At 33.4% G+C, this 19,784-nt stretch overlaps 1 protein-coding gene across 1 annotated transcript; it reads left to right on the top strand.

The window, feature by feature from the left end:
* The first annotated feature begins 240 nt into the window (after nt 1-240).
* Nucleotides 241-19,067, top strand: cpsf2 (cleavage and polyadenylation specific factor 2). The gene is made up of 15 exons (XM_058756724.1): nt 241-393; nt 1,040-1,196; nt 1,278-1,437; nt 2,502-2,607; nt 2,745-2,874; nt 3,643-3,758; nt 3,871-4,058; nt 4,994-5,284; nt 6,120-6,220; nt 7,568-7,771; nt 8,285-8,437; nt 10,961-11,186; nt 12,394-12,705; nt 14,677-14,811; nt 18,715-19,067. The coding sequence occupies exons 2-15, from the start codon at nt 1,048-1,050 to the stop codon at nt 18,805-18,807; spliced, it is 2,364 nt and encodes a 787-aa protein (XP_058612707.1). The 5' UTR covers nt 241-393; nt 1,040-1,047; the 3' UTR covers nt 18,808-19,067.
* Nucleotides 19,068-19,784: the final 717 nt, after the last annotated feature.

The raw sequence follows: 19,784 nt of genomic DNA on the forward strand, positions 1-19,784 counted from the left end.
GTATAAATTCTGATATCGTTTGGATGTTTTTGACAGTTTGATAGTTGAAAGGCAGAAGAATTATTAAATCCAACCATTTTTCTTTTAGATTTTTCTCTTCAAAACCTACATTTTAGACATAGATTTAATCTAAATGTGTTTTATGTATCTTAAAAAATGAGCTATGCATCGTTTACGATTCGTATTATGAGACTTTTATTAGTTATTTGTAAGCGCCCCTCCGCTGCTGTCAGTGGTGGAGTCCAGTGACGTTAGCAGCGGCGGTAATGGCTGCTGTGTTCTCATGCCGCCGATCTGAAACATTACTATGAATTTAAGATGATTTTTCAGCGATTTTCACGATTTATTATTGACCAAACCTCCTGAGATCAAAAGTGACATAACGAGATACGGGTACGCAAGTTTTTATGAACATAAATCTAGTCAGTTTTTAAAGAAAATCTCTTCATTGGTTTGGCTGCTGGGTGTTTTCATTGAGTTCAGATTAAGTTTAAATGTCAGATTAATTTTAAAGTTGAGTAACTTTATCATGGATGAAGGCTTATGAATATTCAATTCTTTCATTCTGTGCCCTTCTGTCTCAATCTGTGTCCTGAACTTACAGTTCAGTTCATTACATACTGCATACATATGCACCTTTATTAGCATTGCATCACAATTTGCTGGTTTTAGATAATATTTCCATAGTATTTGGATAAATTTATTGAAATATCATGATTATGGTAATGTATTCTTGCCATATTCTTAAGACTTACATGGTTTTCCATGGTACTGAAAAGACCATGTGTTACCATTATAATACCATGGTTTTACGGATATTTATAAAACTATGGCAATACTGTGGTATTGAATGATTGATTTCAATATTTATATACTATGTTATGAATGATTTCTTTAAAGAATACCATGTTATTGCCATAGTACATGTCCAAAAACATGGTGCTTTTTTAGTACATGATTTTTCATTCTGACTAGTATTAAGCTCAAGACTAAATGGAAGTTGTTTACTGATGATCTTTTGTGTCCATTTGTCGGTCAGACGGCAGAATGACGTCCATCATCAAGCTGACGGCTCTTTCTGGAGTCCAGGAGGAATCGGCTCTATGTTACCTGTTACAGGTGGATGAGTTCCGCTTCCTGCTGGACTGTGGCTGGGATGAAAGTTTCTCCATGGACATCATAGATTCCCTGAAGCGGTATGATCTTTGGACGGTGAGGTTGTGTTATTGATATCACTTCCTGTATGTGATGTGTATTTCCTGTCCTGTCTCTGTCAGGTATACCCATCAGGTGGATGCAGTGCTGCTCTCTCACCCCGATCATCTGCATCTGGGTGCTTTACCGTACGCTGTGGGCAAGCTGGGGCTCAACTGCACCATCTACGCCACCATCCCCGTCTACAAGATGGGCCAGATGTTCATGTACGATCTCTATCAGGTGAGATGGACGGGTTTCAAAAGAAGCACTGATTATCATCAGCTCTTAAATCTGAAGTATGTTTCTTAATTGAGTCAAATTAGTAATTTACAAGGCAAAGGCTTGACAGTTCATGGCAACATTTATATGATGAAAGTCACATAAAACTCAAACAAAAATTAACACATTCATATAAAAATTAATAGTCAACACAAACATAATAATTTGAATTTAATTTTCATATTCAAACAATTTTCATGTTATAATTTTAAGATAATTATTTTAACAAAAAATAAGAAAAGTGTTTATTTTAAATTAATAATTAAAACATTATTTAAAAAAAAAAATCACTTTTTATTTTTCAATCAAAAATTATGACATGTAATTTGAGATTTTTTGTTTAAATATGAAATAAATAAAAAAATAAAGAAAAATTGAGCGATTTAGTTTAAATTTAAAATAAAATGTCCAGCTCACCCCTAAGTTAATAAAGACCATTTTTGTTAGATTTCTTAAAAAACATTTTGCATAAAGAAAATGAACCCAATTATAGGTACCAGTAAAAATGTAATTTTCTTAAAAAATAAGCACATTTTCCCCAAAACTATAATGCATCCAGATGTTTAACCTTTGAGCTGAATTCCCATTATTCCCAATGGTGATTCTCATTACTTTGATACACATTGTTTGCTTTACTGCAGTAAAAATTTAAATCAGCATAGAAGCAGTACAAGAAATATTCTTCATTATTTGAAATTTTTTTTTCACATTACAGTAATGATAAATCTTTTTTTTTTCAGGATGGCAATTTAGGGTCTAAAATATACTTAATTATCATGAAAATAAAATTTTAAAATAGATTTAAATGGGACATGTGGGAGCAAATAATCTTTTTAGTGGTTGTATGCGGTAATGACTGTATTCTTTATTAAATTATTTCAATTTTCAGAGATCTATGATGCATCATAGACTTGAATTGTTAGTTGAACTTAAAATCCCCAACAACATTGTTTTGTAGTGTTCAGTACTTCACGCTTTGAAGCATTGCTGAAATATTAACTGTTCCATCTTATTTGATCTTGTAGTCTCGACACAACACAGAAGATTTCACTCTGTTCACACTGGATGACGTCGATTCAGCTTTTGACAAAATCCAGCAGCTGAAATACTCTCAGATTGTCAACCTGAAAGGTGAGAAAACATGTCCTCATTCACATGTGCAAAAAGAGAAGATCCAATCAGAAATTCTGAATCTTTAATAATCCAAATTAATGATAATGTGTCCTTTTGGGCATCTTGAAAGTTACTCATAATTTATTAACGAACAGGAAAAGGTCACGGTCTGTCCATCACACCACTTCCTGCGGGCCACATGATCGGTGGCACTATCTGGAAAATAGTGAAGGACGGAGAGGAGGAGATCATCTATGCTGTGGATTTCAACCACAAGAGGGAGATGTAAGTATGAAAGTAATCACCTGTAGATAAAATGAATATCGTATCAAAAAGTTTTATTTATTAAGGGCCAATATTTGCACCCTGGAATTGATTGTTAGGGGTATTTTCTGCACTTTATGAGGTAATTTTTCTCTTGCTATGTATTTTCAAAAACTTTTGAAAATACGATTTGCGATTCAATAAATAATATTATTTATTAAATAATAAAATTAATTAATTAATGTTAAATTCACAACAATTATGGTTGTTAATTAAATATAAAACCAACATCAGATACAACATACATATATATATATATCAAATTATTATTTGAGATGATATGAAAAAATCACACATACATTAATATTCAATACAAACATAAATGTAATTATTAAATAATTATTTTAAGAATAAATAAAAAATTAAAGCAATTTGAGGTTATTTGAATATTAAAAATTTAATTGATATATGTTTGTTTTGATTATTCATTTGCATTATTTTCTCAAATATTAATTGTAAATAGTTTGAGTAATTCAGTTATAAATTATTTGGTCTATTAAATATTTATTATAACTATTACTAAGTTATCTTTAATAAATCTTAAAAAATTAAACTAACTAATAATTGACTATTAATTAAAAACCAAACTAACATCAGATACATATGTAGCTTTAATAAAGTGAATGTAACGGTATTTTAAATATCATATTATGTCCAAATTCTGGTTCATTTCTGTTCTCAGTGTAGAGTAAAACGTTTTTTTACATCATGTTTGCTGTATCCAATCAGTCATCTGAACGGCTGCTCCCTGGAGACCATCAGCAGACCGTCTCTCCTCATCACAGACTCCTTCAACGCCTCGTACGTTCAGCCTCGCAGGAAACAACGTGACGAGCAACTGCTCAGTAAGTTCAAACTTAACCAACAGTTTGCACGAATAATAGTTTGATGATTTGTAAACGTATTTGCTGCAATGAAGTTCTACAATGAAGTGTGACGTTCTACACTCTCTTCCAGCCAATGTCATGGAGACCCTCCGCGGCGACGGGAACGTGCTGATCGCCGTGGATACGGCTGGACGAGTGCTGGAACTGGCTCAGCTCCTGGATCAGATCTGGAGGACCAAAGATGCAGGATTGGGCGTTTACTCGCTCGCCCTGCTCAACAACGTCAGCTACAACGTGGTGGAGTTCTCAAAGTCCCAGGTCTCGCTGTCACAGTCAAATCCTTCAAAAATGTTGTTTGTGTGGTCTACAATAATATAGAAATTGTTTTATAGCTAGCTGGCATTATAGAGTATGTCACTTGCTTTGCAAAAGCCAAACAAGCATGCCTTGAAAGTGTGTGCTTTCACTACATGACATTTAATGCCATTTGAATGTCTCGAAATTCAAGATATGCAGGGACATTTTTCCTGGATGAGTATTTTTTTTATTAAATGATAAAGTTAAGCAATATCATGAGCAAGAGTGCGGTCTTTCCTGAATATCAGCATGATTGCAAATGTTACATTGATTTTCTGAAACAATATTTTGAGTTCTATTTTTATCCTTTTTCTCTCAAATGTGAGTTATAAACTTACAGTTCTGACTTTTTTCCCCCTCTGAATTGGAGGTATAATCTCAGAATTGACTTTTTTTGTCAGAACTGTAAAGAATTCTGACTTTTTTCACAGAATTGTAAAGAGTTCTTATTTTTTTTCTCAGAATTGTGAAGATTTCTGACTTCTTTCAGAATTCTGATTTTGTTTTGTTTTTTCAGAATTCCTCACAGTTGCAGATGTATGAGTTATTAATTTCAAAATGTAAACTCAGAATTCTGAGAAAGTCAGAAGTCACAATTACTTAGTTTTGAAATGTCTTATTATTCTAATTGAATTTATTGATTAAATGTAATAATTTGACATAAATTATGAATGTATCTAATAAAATTACTTTAAAAATATCATTATAACAAAAGTGCCCTGGAAATCAGTTTAAGGGGGCAAATATTGCTTCATAGTGGGAAAATAATTTTTGAGTATGAAAAGCTTAAAAACCAGCACAAAATTCCAGGAAATATCTAGAATTTTTTAGTGGAAATTTTGCATGTGTAAGCAAGACATGTCAGAAATCAGAAAGTTTCTTGTGTTTCCTCACAGGTCGAGTGGATGAGCGATAAACTGATGCGATGCTTCGAGGACAAGAGGAACAACCCTTTTCAGTTCCGCCACCTGTCGCTCTGTCACAGCCTGTCCGATCTGTCCCGTGTGCCCAGCCCGAAGGTGGTTCTGTGCAGCCAACCCGATCTGGAGGCCGGCTTCTCACGGGAGCTCTTCATACAGTGGTGCCAGGATGCCAAGAACTCAGTCATCCTCACCTACAGGACCACACCGGGAACTCTGGGCCGCTACCTCATAGACAACCCGGGGGAGAAGAGGATCGAGCTGGAGGTGAGGCCTAGAACTGTATCACTTAGATTTAGTCTGGTTTACTTTTTCTGGCAAAGAACTGACAAGGAATTTAACATGAAAATTGGACAAAGTATACTTTTTTTTTTTTTTTTTTTTGGAGCAACATTATGAAAGTGAATAGCAGGCACAACAATAACAGATGAGTTTCAGTATATTGGATCCATGCAGTCAGTCTTAAAGTGACAGCAGCCTAATAAAAATAAAATAACAAAAATACCTATATCGAGATAATAAAAGAAATAAAATCATACTGTGAAGTAAGATTTTGAATGAAAATTTAACAAAAAAAACTATTATATGGAAAAAATAGAAATTAGCTGAAAATATGATTTTATGATCAGAATTTTTTTTTTGGCTGATCATTTTCTTAGATATTAATGGAGGTGTAGAACATCAGAAAACAATGTTAGCATCCATTCATTTCAACTTCTTTTTTTTTAATTGCAAAAAATCCCAAAATTAACACTTTTCATCTTCTGGGTTTAATATCTACATCGTCAATTACAGGATGTGTGTCATGATTATTAATGAGACTGTGTGGTCTTCCTATGAGAATTAATTATTCATGAGAACTTGAACCAAAAAACAAAACTGGATAAACTATGCTAGCGGAGTAGCTGGTAACTAGTTTCCTTGTTATTACGTCGCTCAGACAAATATCTGAATGTCACAGATTTGATCCCACAAATTTTGCCAAATCTAGTGATTTAGTTTTCCTCTATAGCTTTTTTTCAAGCAGTTTTTGTGTGCAAAATACATCGGATGGCTGGTGATTTTGAATATTTTGTGTTTTCTTTTTCTTTAACTAAACCAGATAAGAAAACGTTGCCGACTGGAAGGACGAGAACTAGAGGAATACATGGAGAAAGAGAAAATGAAGAAAGAGGCTGCCAAAAAACTGGAGCAGGCAAAAGAGTGAGTAGAAATGTGTTTGAGACTAAAACACTGTCTGAATGGAAAAACTGCTTGGATTCACCCAGAATACACTGCTGATCAAACCAAGACTTTCTAACGGCATTTATTAAGTGCAGAGAGGGTGATTTTCTACAAATATTCAAAAGACAGATCTTCACTGAGAAAAAAAAAAGTTCTATAAATATTTTATGAATCATTAACGCGATCGGGTCACAACGTCGTTGGCTCTTTGAGCTGTGATGTTAAACATTCAACATCTCCTGCTGCTGCTGCTTAAAATGGAATAAAAACACTTTGAAACAGCAACTCTTGAGCTGATCAGGTTGTGCAAACCCTTCACTAATGCTACTAACTTGCCAGTGTTGCCTTTTGCCTCCAAATTAATTCATGTTTTGCTATCTGTTTCAAGAAGTGCTAATGTCTGTTCACATTTGTGCTCTTTTAATGATTCAAACTCGGACCCAAAACAAGTGAACTGACTGAAAAATCACACACAGTGCCATTCAAAAGTCTCTTCTGTTTGCCAAGGCTGCATTTATTTGATCAAAAATACAGCAAAAAGAGTGAAATATTATTAGAATTTAAAAGAACTGTTTTTTTTTGTGTGAGTATAAAATGTAATTTATTCATGTGATCAAAGCTGAATTTTCAGCATCATTACTCCAATCTTCAGTGTCACATGATCCTTAAGAAATGATTCTAATACACTGATTTGCTGCTCAAGAAGCATTTCTTCTTATTATTAATGTTGAAAACAGTTGAAACAAATGTATCTTTTTTTCACATTTTCAACATTTGTAACATTATAAATGTCTTTACTGTCACTTTTTCAATTTAATTCATCCTTGTTGAATAAAAGTTAAAAAACTAAATTTACTGACCTCAAACTTGAATTTTGGAACCCAACTTATTTTAAAATATAACACTGAATTGTTACATATTATATTAATAAAAAATATTGTATGTTATGATACACAATATATTTCATGATAGAAATAATATATTAAAATTTTATATTTTCTCTAAAGCTATTTAAGCAGTAATTAAACATTTAGTGGCAGTTTTGACCCACATTAATTAAGAGACTATATGAGACAATATATGAGACCACTAGAAAGGAACTATTGAAGTCAAAAAGGTGATGGACAACTTACAACACCTAAAGATATTGAGAAAAAGCACTGTTCATGAGTATGTTATATTCTGTTGTCATTTCTTCACCTTTACGCAGCACTATAAGGCAACCTCTGTCGTTTATGGTTTAATAATTCCATTACTATTATTAGATCAGCTCTGAATCCTAGCCTTACCTGAGGTTTAATAACAGCACTCTGTATTGATGGTCAGGGTGGACATGGACTCGAGCGATGAGAGCGATTTGGACGATGATCTGGAGCAGCCGGCGGTGGTGAAGACCAAACATCACGACCTGATGATGAAGGGCGAGGGCGGGAGGAAGGGCAGCTTCTTCAAACAGGCCAAAAAGTCCTACCCCATGTTCCCTACACATGAGGAGCGAATCAAATGGGACGAGTACGGCGAAATCATCAGGTTAGTGAGACGATTTAGAGTTATTCCCCTTAAAAAATCAGAATCAGATGGTAATACCATGATATTTATGGGTTTGTGCTGCTATTTACTCCATAAACTAATAAAAAGTATTGGTAACACTTTACAATAAGGTTCATTAGTTAACAACTTTAGTAAACATGAACTAAGAATGAACAATACTTCTACAGCATTTATTAATCGTAGTTAATGTTAATTTCAGTATTTACTAATGCATTATTAAAATCACAAGTTGTGTTTGTTGACATTAGTTAATGCACTGTGAACTAACATGAGTAAACAATGAACAACTGTATTTTCATTAACTAACATTTACAAAGATTAATAAATAGTGTAATAAATGCATTGTTCATTGTTAGTTAATACATTAATGTTAACAAATGACACCTTATTGTAAAGTGGTACCATAGTATTTTATAAATCCTTTATTATGTATTGTTGCTTACCTTATGTTTATTGTGTAATATTCATGTTCTGTATTTACTCTAACCACAGGCCCGAGGAGTTTCTGGTTCCAGAGCTCCAGGCCACAGAAGAAGAGAAGAGCAAACTGGAGTCTGGATTGACTAACGGAGAGGAGCCGATGGAGCAGGACCTGTCCGACGTTCCCACCAAATGCACCAGCACCACACAAACGCTAGACATCAGGTGATCATTCATTTCATCATCAGTCTGACTCTGATTATGAGAAATAAGTGAAAAAACTCTGGATGAAAGTTAATTGGAAAAAAAACCTACATTTACTTAGTTTAAATGTTTTAATAAGGAGGATTGTATTAACCTCAGCAGTGTTTTTTTTTTTTTTTATTAGAATTTATAATATTAGAAAATTCTAACTCCGCTTCGCGTCGTGCCTAGCAACGCCCCTTAGCTGTTATAAATTCACTGTAAACCAAGGCTTCTTGGGGCTTATTGCTTTAACACACACGTCTTACATATAATGTCTGTGCAAAATGCTAAAGTTAAAATGTAGAGGTTTAGTATATAAAAAAAAAAATATATATTTTTTTTTAGAAGATGCTAAGATTTTTTTCTGCAGTGTTATTTTTTAAAATAAATATTAGCGAATTTGTGAGATACAGCAGTATTCAAGATTTATTCTATAATTTTTTTTAATACAAAATGCTAACATCAAATATCAATAAAAATAAGCAAATTTGTGCACTACAGCAGTGTTCAGGACTTATACTGTAAAAAATAATCACTCAGAAATTGATAGTAAATTCACAAATATTACAAAGAAACAGGAAGTAAAATGTTGAATTAATGTTGAATTAACCATCAAAATGTTTTTTCTTGTCAAATATACTGCAATAATTTTTGTTTTATTTACAACTTTGAAAAATTGTGTGTATATGTGTGTGTGTGTATGTGTATGTATGTGTGTGTGTGTATATATATATATATATATATATATATATATATATATATATATATATATATATATATATATATATATACACACACACACACACACACACATATACACCATAATGGCAAAACAGAACTGTCACAACTTTGTAAATTTATAAAAGAACTGAAATAACTGTACATTGCATAAGTATTCTATAAGTATTATATAAGTATACTCGTTAGTGTAGTAACAGCTACAAGCAATATGAATGCTCCTGAGCTAAAATTCAGCTTCAACAGATAAGGGTATGAATACTTATTCAATGGAATCATTTAAGTTTTTTGTCATTATGGTGTATGGAGTGTAGATTGATGTGGAAAAAAGTAATTTAAAGCAGTTTAACAAGGTTGCAACATAACAAATTGTGGAAAAAAAAATGAAGGGGTTTGAATACTTTCACAAGGCTATATATATTTTCTTTTTTTTTCAGGGTTTGTTCTATACATGTTAAGTTGAAAATATATAAACAAAAGATATATGCCTTTTAAGAGGATAAATTGTATTAAAAAGCAGTGTTTAGGATGTCATCCTTATATTTGGCCTGCAGGTGGCGCTCAGCCTGTAGTGTGTGAGATTGTCACACATCAGTGTTTGGTAAAAAATGTGTCACGCTTGTACTAAGATTTAGTATGATAGACGTATACTACAGTCAGTTAAAAATACCCAGGTCTCTCCCAGACACACTCAGATGTCTGTGTTTGCCAATGCGCCGCTGTCAGGTTTAAAAGAATAATTAGCACTTATGCCTAATAACCCTCCATCTGTGGTTTATGTGTTTATTTGCCGCTGAAATGATAGATAATGTGAGTTCAGACTCCACGAGTGATTCTAATCTCCAGTGGTGTGAACATGTTTAAACCATTTGAGATTTGAGCTTAATTTAATGCTAAACACTTGCCAGCATTTTACAATTATCATTCTATCAGTTTTAAAGCTTAATAATTTGAAAACATCAGAATGAAAATGAGAACATCAGAAAAAAAATAGACATTTCAGCATGTCAACAAAATATCTGCTAACATTTACTATTTTCATGATTTTATTGTGTAAATGAAATGTATGGAAGGTAAATGGAAGTGAGTAAATGATTTAAAAGTATTATATTATAAAATGCAATAATTCAAATAAGTTGTCAAAGCTTTTGAGGTTCCTACCATTTTGAAAAACCTCTTCAAATGAGAGCTAAAAACGTTTTTTGATTATTTTAAAGTTAAACAATATATTGTATAAACCCGATATACAGAGTCTTCAGGAAAAAAAGAATTATTAGTTAATTGTAATAATTAAAATAATACAATTATATAAAATAATTATAATTGATGATAATTAAAATACTATATAGTAATATAATTAAATATTATGATAAAATATATATATACACACACACACACACACACACACACACACACACACACACACACATATATATATATATATATATATGTGTAATTTATTAAAATAAAAAAATAAAAACAAATTTGAAAATCTGTTAATGATATTTTGGTTAAAAAAAACAAATGAGATTTATATTTACATTGTCTGCTTTAAGTTTGAATCTAAAAATGTGAATATTTTTTCTATAGCTTTGTCATACAGTGATTAGTCAAATTATGTCTATATATATATATATATATATATGTATGTATGTGTGTGTTTTTTTTTTTTTGGAATGTTGTATTGTTTGGTCGTACTTTCATGGCAGACTGACCCAGATATGCCGCGTTCAGAGTCATTGATTCATCTGTTGTGTCCCTCAGAGCTCGAGTCATGTACATCGATTACGAGGGCCGTTCTGACGGGGACTCCATTAAGAAGATCATAAACCAGATGAAACCCAGACAGCTAATCATCGTTCACGGGCCGCCTGAGGCCAGCCAGGACCTGGCCGAGTCCTGCAAGGCCTTCAGCGGAAAAGACATCAAAGTTTACACGCCAAAACTGCAGGAGACGGTGGACGCCACCAGCGAGACCCACATTTACCAGGTAATAACACACTCTGTTACACAAAAAACTTGAAATTTAAAAAATATATATATTTTAACAACTACTTTATATATATATGTGTGTGTGTGTACATATACACATACACATATACACATACAGTGGTGGGCAAAATTATTAGAACACTAGTATTTTCATGAGCTATAAAATGGTTTTAAGTCATTTATTTCTATCTTTTGCTGTAGCGTCAGTAGAAAATATCAGTTTACATTTCCGAACATTCATTTTGCCTTTAATTGTAATAATCCAGCTCTACAGGTAGGTTTCTTGAAGCTTCTTGGAGACGTTGCCACAGTTCTTCTAGATTTAGTCTGTCTCAGTTTGTTCTGTTTCTTCATGTCATTCCAGACAGACTGATGATGATCAGATCAGAGCTCTATGTGGAGCACAAAAATCTCACTGGATTATTACAATTAATGGCAAAATGAATGTTTGGTATATTTTTTGGGATATTTTCTACTGACACAACAGCAAACGATAGAAATAACTGACTTCAAACCATTTTTAAGCTGGTATTTTTAAGCCATTTTTTTTATACTAAGGATTTAAGGATTAAATTTAAGGATATTGTTGTTTATTTGTTGTGTTGGTACATATAAATTAAAATGATTATATATCACTCCTCTTTATGATCAGTTAGTGAAAAAAATGTGAAAACCTTTTATTTTTTTATTTTAATGGTGTAACAAATTAACTTAAAAAAAAATTCTATTTAGTCTGAATTAATATGGGGTAAAAAAAAAAAAAGAGTTATAAAAATATATTTTAAAATTAGTGAAATGCTGTTAAAAATTGACACATTTACAAAAAATGATGAAAACACAACTAAATTCCTAAAACTTTTAACTAAACGTGAAATCAGAAAATATAACAATAAAGCTTTGTAACAAATTAAAATATATTCTATGTAGTCTCAATTAATGTGAGGTAAAAAATATTTATATAATATAGAACAATACAGCAAAATGTTGTTTAAAATAAAATATATTTTTGTGAATGTTTTGCAGTATGACATGCAAAACTCCATCTTACTGCTTAATATATAAATATTAAGATATTGAATAGTTCACTAAAGGTTGTGGGAGCTTTGAGTTGTGAATGTTTCAAAATACCATCATTTGTCATGTTATGACATTGTGAAGTGTCCAGTCCAGTTGACAGACTGATGAAGCTGTAAATGTCGCTGTAGGTCAGACTGAAGGACTCGTTGGTCAGTTCGCTGCAGTTCTGTAAAGCCAAAGACACAGAGCTGGCCTGGATCGATGGCGTTCTGGACATGCGGGTGGAGAAAGTGGACACGGGTGTCGTCGCAGAGATGGGAGACGCCAAAGAGGAGACAGAGGACGGAGAGCCGGCCATGGATGTCACGCCGGACCTGACGACTGAGCCCAGCACCGCTGCTAACCAGCGGGCCATGAAGACTCTGTTTGGAGAGGACGACCGGGAGATTTCAGAGGAGAGCGACGTCATTCCCACGCTGGAGCCGCTGCCTACTAATGAGGTGAGAGAGACGCAGCAAATACTGCACAAACGACACGTTTAACCTGCGTTTTTTTACATTTTTGTTTAGTTTAAGCAGATGATGTAAAACAAAAAATCACTATGTACTATATAGACATCTTTTAAAAATAAATAATAAAAATAAAAATTTCAAAAGATTACCAAACTAAATACAAAATAAAATTAAAGCGAAAACAGAAAATGTAAAATTGTAATCTAATACAAAATATTTACAAAAACTATAAACATAATTATAATGTAATTTTATATTACAGTAAGAGAGAATTTTATTTCAGCTAGTTGCCAAGGCAACAGTTCTCATTTCCACTTAATTTGATAATTATAATAACTAAAATTAATAAATACTATAGACAAAAAAAAAATAATAATAATAATGACAGAAAAAACTTTATTACTAAAATTACTAAAACTATCAAATTAAAGTGAAAACAGAAAATATTAAAAATAAAATCTTATTTAAAAAATCTGTTGCCAAGGCAACATTTCTCATTTTCATTTAGTTTAATTTGAAGTAATAAAATTATTAAAAGCAAATAAAGACTAATAAATAAAAATTAATAACTACTATATAGACGCATTAAAAAAATTATAATAGTAGTAATGACAAAAACAAAAAATTCTAAAACTTTAACACAAATTAAAGTGAAAACAGAGAATATAACGAGAATGTATAAACAGAAAATGTAAAATTGTAATCTAATTCAAAATATTTACAAAAACTATAAACAATTATAATGTAATTTTATATTACATTTAGTCATTTTGCAGATGCTTTTATCCAAAGCGACTTACAATTGGGGAATACATAAAGTGATTCATCTTGAAGAGGCAATCAGACAGACGAAGTGCTTGTAACACCAAGTCTCAGGCATTGTTCAAATAAGTACAAGCTAGCAAGGGAAGGAATAAATAAAGAGAGAGAAATTTTTTTTTTTTTTATAGTTTAGGATGAAGTCAAGTAGTGTCGAAAGAGATGAGTTTTCAGCTGTTGCTTGAAGATTGACAGGGATCCAGCACTCCGGATAGGGGTGGGAAGATCATTCCACCAGCCAGGAATGGTGAACGAGAATGTTCTGGAGAGTGATTTTGAGCCTCTTTGTGATGGTACCACGAGGCGTCGCTCACTAGCAGATCTCAGACTTCTGGAGGGGATGTAGATTCTTAATAGTGAGTGCATGTAGGCGGGTGCTGAGCCTGTGGCTGTTCTATAAGCAAGCATCTCTTGAACTTGATGCGAGCTGCGACTGGTGGCCAATGCAACGAGATAAAGAGAGGTGTAACATGGGCTCTTTTGGGTTCGTTGGGTTCGTATTACAGTAAGATAGAATTTTATTTCAGCTAGTTGCCAAGGCAATATATCTCATTGTTAGGTTTAAGTTGAATTATCATAATAACTAAAACTAAATAAACGTAATAAAATTAATAATACTATTTAGGCATATTATATAGTAAATATATAATATGTAATAATAATAATAATATTTATATTATATATTAATGTATAAAAAGTTACAAAACGCAACAAAAATGTTTTAAATTAAATTGATTTTTGCTTAGAGATGAAGTAATAAACTATACATAAACTAAAACAACACAACAAAATTACTAAAACTTTAAAATTAAAGTGAAAGCAGAAAATATACAAATAAAATCTAATTTGAAGTATTAACCAAAACTATAATAGTACATGTTGTTGTTTGTTAGAGAACACAAGTCTGCTGCAATGCAGAGCAAGAGAATAGAGGAAAATATATGTGAAGTGAAGAGAGTGAGTTACCATATAAATGAGGATAAAATGATCTCATGATGAAGGTTGAAATAAAGCTCTATATTATACAGCTGATCTCTAGAGGAAAGACATTCAAATAGATCTGCTGACTGAAGAAACATCTCCTCAAACACTCTGCTGTTTTGTTGGGTATTCATGGGAAATAACACGTGTTCTCCTCAGGTCCCGGGTCATCAGTCTGTGTTCATCAACGAGCCTCGCCTGTCGGACTTTAAGCAGGTTCTGCTGCGTGAAGGGATCCAGGCCGAGTTTGTGGGCGGAGTTCTGGTGTGTAATAATCTGGTGGCTGTCAGGAGGGTGAGTGGAATTACATTACTCCACATAATATGCAAATCACCTCTTATGAATATTTGATTAGTGGCCGGCACATTATGAGCCGTACAATCAGGATGTCTTCTTAATGTGTGTTGCAAAAAGCCAAATTTGGATTCGCCGATTCGGGACATCACCTTTGAAAGACATTTATGCGGTGATCTGTATGTATTTTTAAATTGAAAAATTAAGCATAATTAATATAGTGATGCGTCTATACTCTAATTAAGCCAAGGTAACACTCATTTTACATACAGCACACAGTGAAAATGACATGAATATAACAGTGGGCAAATGCATAAAGCGCAGCATAATTTGAAATCACGAGTTTAAAGCATGTCGATCGCATGTCTCCAGTGAAGCTGAACTCTCCTCCTGTCCGCATTCAATTCACACGGATCGACCGTCACGCAGAGAACACGCGATCATGCAGGATATAAATGCACACTTTATAAGATCTCAAAGCTGGATTTGACTAAGTTTGCAAGGTTTGTGAAATTAAATGATCATTAGTCATTCAAAGATTTGTTTAAATGATATAAATGCGCATTTGCTGAATGCTGACGGCAAACGATGAAGTATTATAATGTTTGCTTTTCTATTACTAATAATATAAAAGCAATCGTTATAATAATTTTGTATACATTTTAATTCCTTTGTTTAACAGCTCTATCTGATTATTAGACAGACTTCTATCAATATTAGACAAAACTGTTAACGACGACAACTAACAAGAATGAGTCTGGGAGAATGTGAGAGCTGTGCCGTTCTCAGCGCCGTCAAAATAAAAGTCCCGCCTCAAACGCATCGGCCAAACAGGAAAAACTTATCGGCCAATAGCGATATTTGAAAAATGATATATCCGATATATCGGTCGACCACTAATCTTGTCATGCTACATACATGCGCATGCAGTAAATCTGTTCATTGAGATCTTATTAACCTATCAACACAAGCATCATTGCCATTGTCTCATAATTGACCGTTCGCAAAGAGCTTGATTGACAGGCGATCTGACCAATCAGAGCGCGGATATTATGTGCCGCCGCTGCTGTCTGCCATTGTGCCCGACAGCTACGGTCTGTTTCCATAGAAATACATGTTAAAACGGGGTAAAAAACGTTTTCAATATAATATAAATATAAAAATGTGCGGAGGGTTAAGCTGTGCTGTTGTCGGCTGCCACGGTAACGGCAATAAGCTAAGGAATTCCTTTAGTGTTTTGCGTATCAGAAAATCTGTCATGTCCGGCGCTGTATGCATGGCTTGCAGCACTTAAGTTAAATACTGAGTGTTAAATAATTAATTATTTATGTTAAATAATTATGTGCTCCTATCATTCTGTGGACAAAATCCTGCAAACTTCACCCCGAATGGGAGCTTTATATGCATATGTGCGCTCGTCTGTTTTCAATGCAGGTTAGCTGTGACGCTTCATGTCATCTTCCACTCATTAAATTATGACAGGTCCTTTACTGCAAAAAGACCGTCACTATGACACTCTAAAGTGAGGGCGCTATGTACTTTTTAAAAATAATTTTCATAGGTTTCATGTTATATTGCTGGCTTGGAAAATATGTAAACGCGCATGTCAAGTAGCCGCAGCTGTTTCCCCTCTAGCCTTAACCACAAATCAGACAGAAGTGTAGATTAACTTCGGTGGACTTAAACTTGAAAAATGGTGTTCCGCGGTTGAAATAAGACACTTTCTGATGTTTATTCATGTTCATTTTGTGCTTTAAGTAAAACCAAAAAAGCTTGCCTACTATTCTACTACATACTCAAAAGTATAATAACACGCATATTTGCTGCGTCCCAATTCGCCTACTTATATTATGCCCTAAAAGTATGTACTCTTTTTGTGAAGAAAAAGTACATACTTTTGAGTATGTAGCAGAACAGTAGGCAAACTTTGGGACATACTACTTCATCATAGCTGTGTCTTTAACGGACGCTCTGTTGCTTAGTTACGTGCATCCTGTAACTGTTTAAACTGCCCTGTCAATCATCTCATCACAGTTAACATCATCCACATTTCGTTAATTTGATTTCCTACTGTATTGGAGAGAAATAAAGAAGCACATCGCAGGTCTTTCATGTCGAGAACTCTGCTCATGTGTTTGCATAATGATGCATTTAAAAGTTAATGACCAAAGGTATCATTATAAAAGTTCACAGTGTTGCTGCAGATGAAATATAACGTGGATAACATTAAATAAATATTTTTTTCATCAAGTTAGACATTGATTATTTATCACTCAAATCCCTTTCTCAACCTGTCCATCGGTCACGCATATCTGCCATGTTTGTAGTTTTTTAACACTTTTTATGCGTGTTTGTAGTTCTGATCGAATCCTCGTCCACCGCGCAATGTGTTGTGGGCAATATTAGCCGTTAGAGTGTGCATCGATCTGCACTTCCAATTCTAACCGGAAGTAGTAGACCATCCGGGAATCTTTGGCATACTTTTTTAAACATACTATGATTTGGGACATACCAATTATATTTTCGAATACTATTTAGGACGGATAGTATGCGAATTGGGACGCAGCAATACAGTTGCCTATTGTATCCCACAATGCAGTGCTTCCGATTTCCGATTTGACAAATGAACTGGAAGTAATATCAGCCATTATATTTTTAAATTCGAATCATTATCTTACAACCAATGTTAGAAATTTTTTGATGTAAACTTGGATCAAAAATACATAAGTGTAGGATAAGGGTAATTAAAAATATAATAATAATAAATATAATAACATCCTCAATCACATTGATATACCCCCCATAATTCATTTTGGATTTTAGCAATATTAACTACAAATGAATGCTATGTCCATCCTGTCGTGTATCATGTATGTGTCATGAGTCTAAGTGGCCGACAGGGTGGACATTTTGAGCTTCCGTTAGCATACAAAAAACTGTGACTAGCTAAATATTTAGTCTGGTTGTTGAAAAGAATTTGGTATATTTAAATTTACATATTTTGAAAATATTGTATTCGAATGACTTCTGGCATATTTTATGCCGACAAAGTGGACATGTTAAGCTTTGGCAAAGCAAGTAAGCAAACTCATATGAAGAAAATGTCAATTGAAAAGTCGCCAACTTATTCACCTCAGCTGTTGAAATTCCCGCCACTGAAGAGACAAAAAAACTGTTGTCCTGATGTCACTAAAGGGGATGGCCTTTTCTTAAAGGGGCGGATTCCCCAATATGACAGGGTGGACAACCATTCAAGGGACATGGACAAACTCTTATTTTTTATTAAATAAAAATATAGTTTTTATTGCCAAATGATCAATACACTCAAATTGAATAATCTCTTATTGAACAAAATATTAATAGGAGATTTAAAAAAAAAAAAAATTAATTTTATGATTTGACAATATTCTGCTATCATTCAAATTTAATGAGCAGTGCATGGGACATAGCAAAATAACACGCATCCTCTTACACAAAACTAAAAAAAATCTAGAAAATGTAGATTTAAAGAGCCAAGTAATGCTTTTGTTTTGAATATAAAAACTTAGCTTAATATAACACACCCCTTCATAGTCATTTTTATGTTAAGTTATCATGGCAAATGAGTTATGTACAGGACACCAAAAGGCACCCTACATTGATATTGACCCATATAATACTGGTATATTGCCCACCTCCAGTATATCATGTCATATATCTGGAACCTGCCACGATATGACTAGTTAGCCAGTCTTTTTATACTACCAGTGTTAAAATCATCTTGAGATTCCAGCGTTATGCAAGAACTGTGTGTACTGTGAACGGCTCTTAACATGCTCACCTGAACACCTCACTGCTCTGCTGTACAACACTGACCTCACTGACCCCGCTCTCTCTCTGTCTCTCTCTCTCTCTTGCTCTCAGACGGAAGCGGGCCGCATTTGTCTAGAAGGCTGCTATTGTGATGACTACTACAGGATTCGTGAGCTGTTGTATCAGCAGTACGCTGTAGTTTAACGGATCTCAATCAGCTCCAGCCCCTCCTTTCATTTCCTTTCCTTTTGTAGCTTTTGAGTTGTGTATATTTTATTATTGTTTCCCCCCACATTTACATGGCAGACGTTCTCTCTGAAAGCGACCCAAAATGAGAGCGTCTGTCTGGACTGAAGAAGAACAATGCTTTTGTTCCAAACTGCTGGATGCAAAGAACCGTTTAAGCCTTTTTTACCCCTTATTTTGCTCAGATAAACTTCAGTTTTCATAATGAAACATTGTGTCAATGTGAGTTTGTGCATTTACATTTATTCATTTCAGTGTTGTTATATAAAACAACTCGGGCTTGTTCAGAATAGCATACTACCATCTGCAGTGTATAGTATGTATTCTGTGCATATTATGCTAATTTTCTGTATGCATGGAAATACATACTACATTTGCTGAAATGCGCATTGTGCATCAGAACAATAGTTTGAAAGCTTGTATAAAAAAAAATTACGCAATTGTCTTTTTTCACAGTTCTGACTTTTTTCCTCACGATTGAATTCTGTTTTTGTTTTTTTCGCTAGATAATTACAAATTTGATCAGTTTCAAGTTTATATCTCAAAATGTCAACTTTTCTCAGAATTGCAAGTTTATATTGCGCATTTATGAGTTTATATCATGCAATTCTGATTTTATATCACAGTTGTTTATATTGCGCAATATTGCATTTATATCTCACAATTCTGAGTTTATATCTTGCGATTTGCTTTTTTGCAATTCAGAATTGTAAAAAACAAAATGTGAGATGAAAAAGTCGTAATTACCTTATCCCATTGAGGAGACAATCTTGTATAATGGGTACAATATCCCACAATGCAATGTTCTCAAATTGACCTTCCCATTTCAGTTTGGCGAATGCACTAGAAGTTATAGCATCTATTATATTTGATGGACTAAGTTACGAAATTTTCACTTTAATCAGAAGTGCAAAATAACTATTTGTAGTATAACT

This window comes from Onychostoma macrolepis, chromosome 20 (genome assembly GCF_012432095.1).
Source record: "Onychostoma macrolepis isolate SWU-2019 chromosome 20, ASM1243209v1, whole genome shotgun sequence".
Lineage (NCBI taxonomy): Eukaryota > Metazoa > Chordata > Actinopteri > Cypriniformes > Cyprinidae > Onychostoma > Onychostoma macrolepis.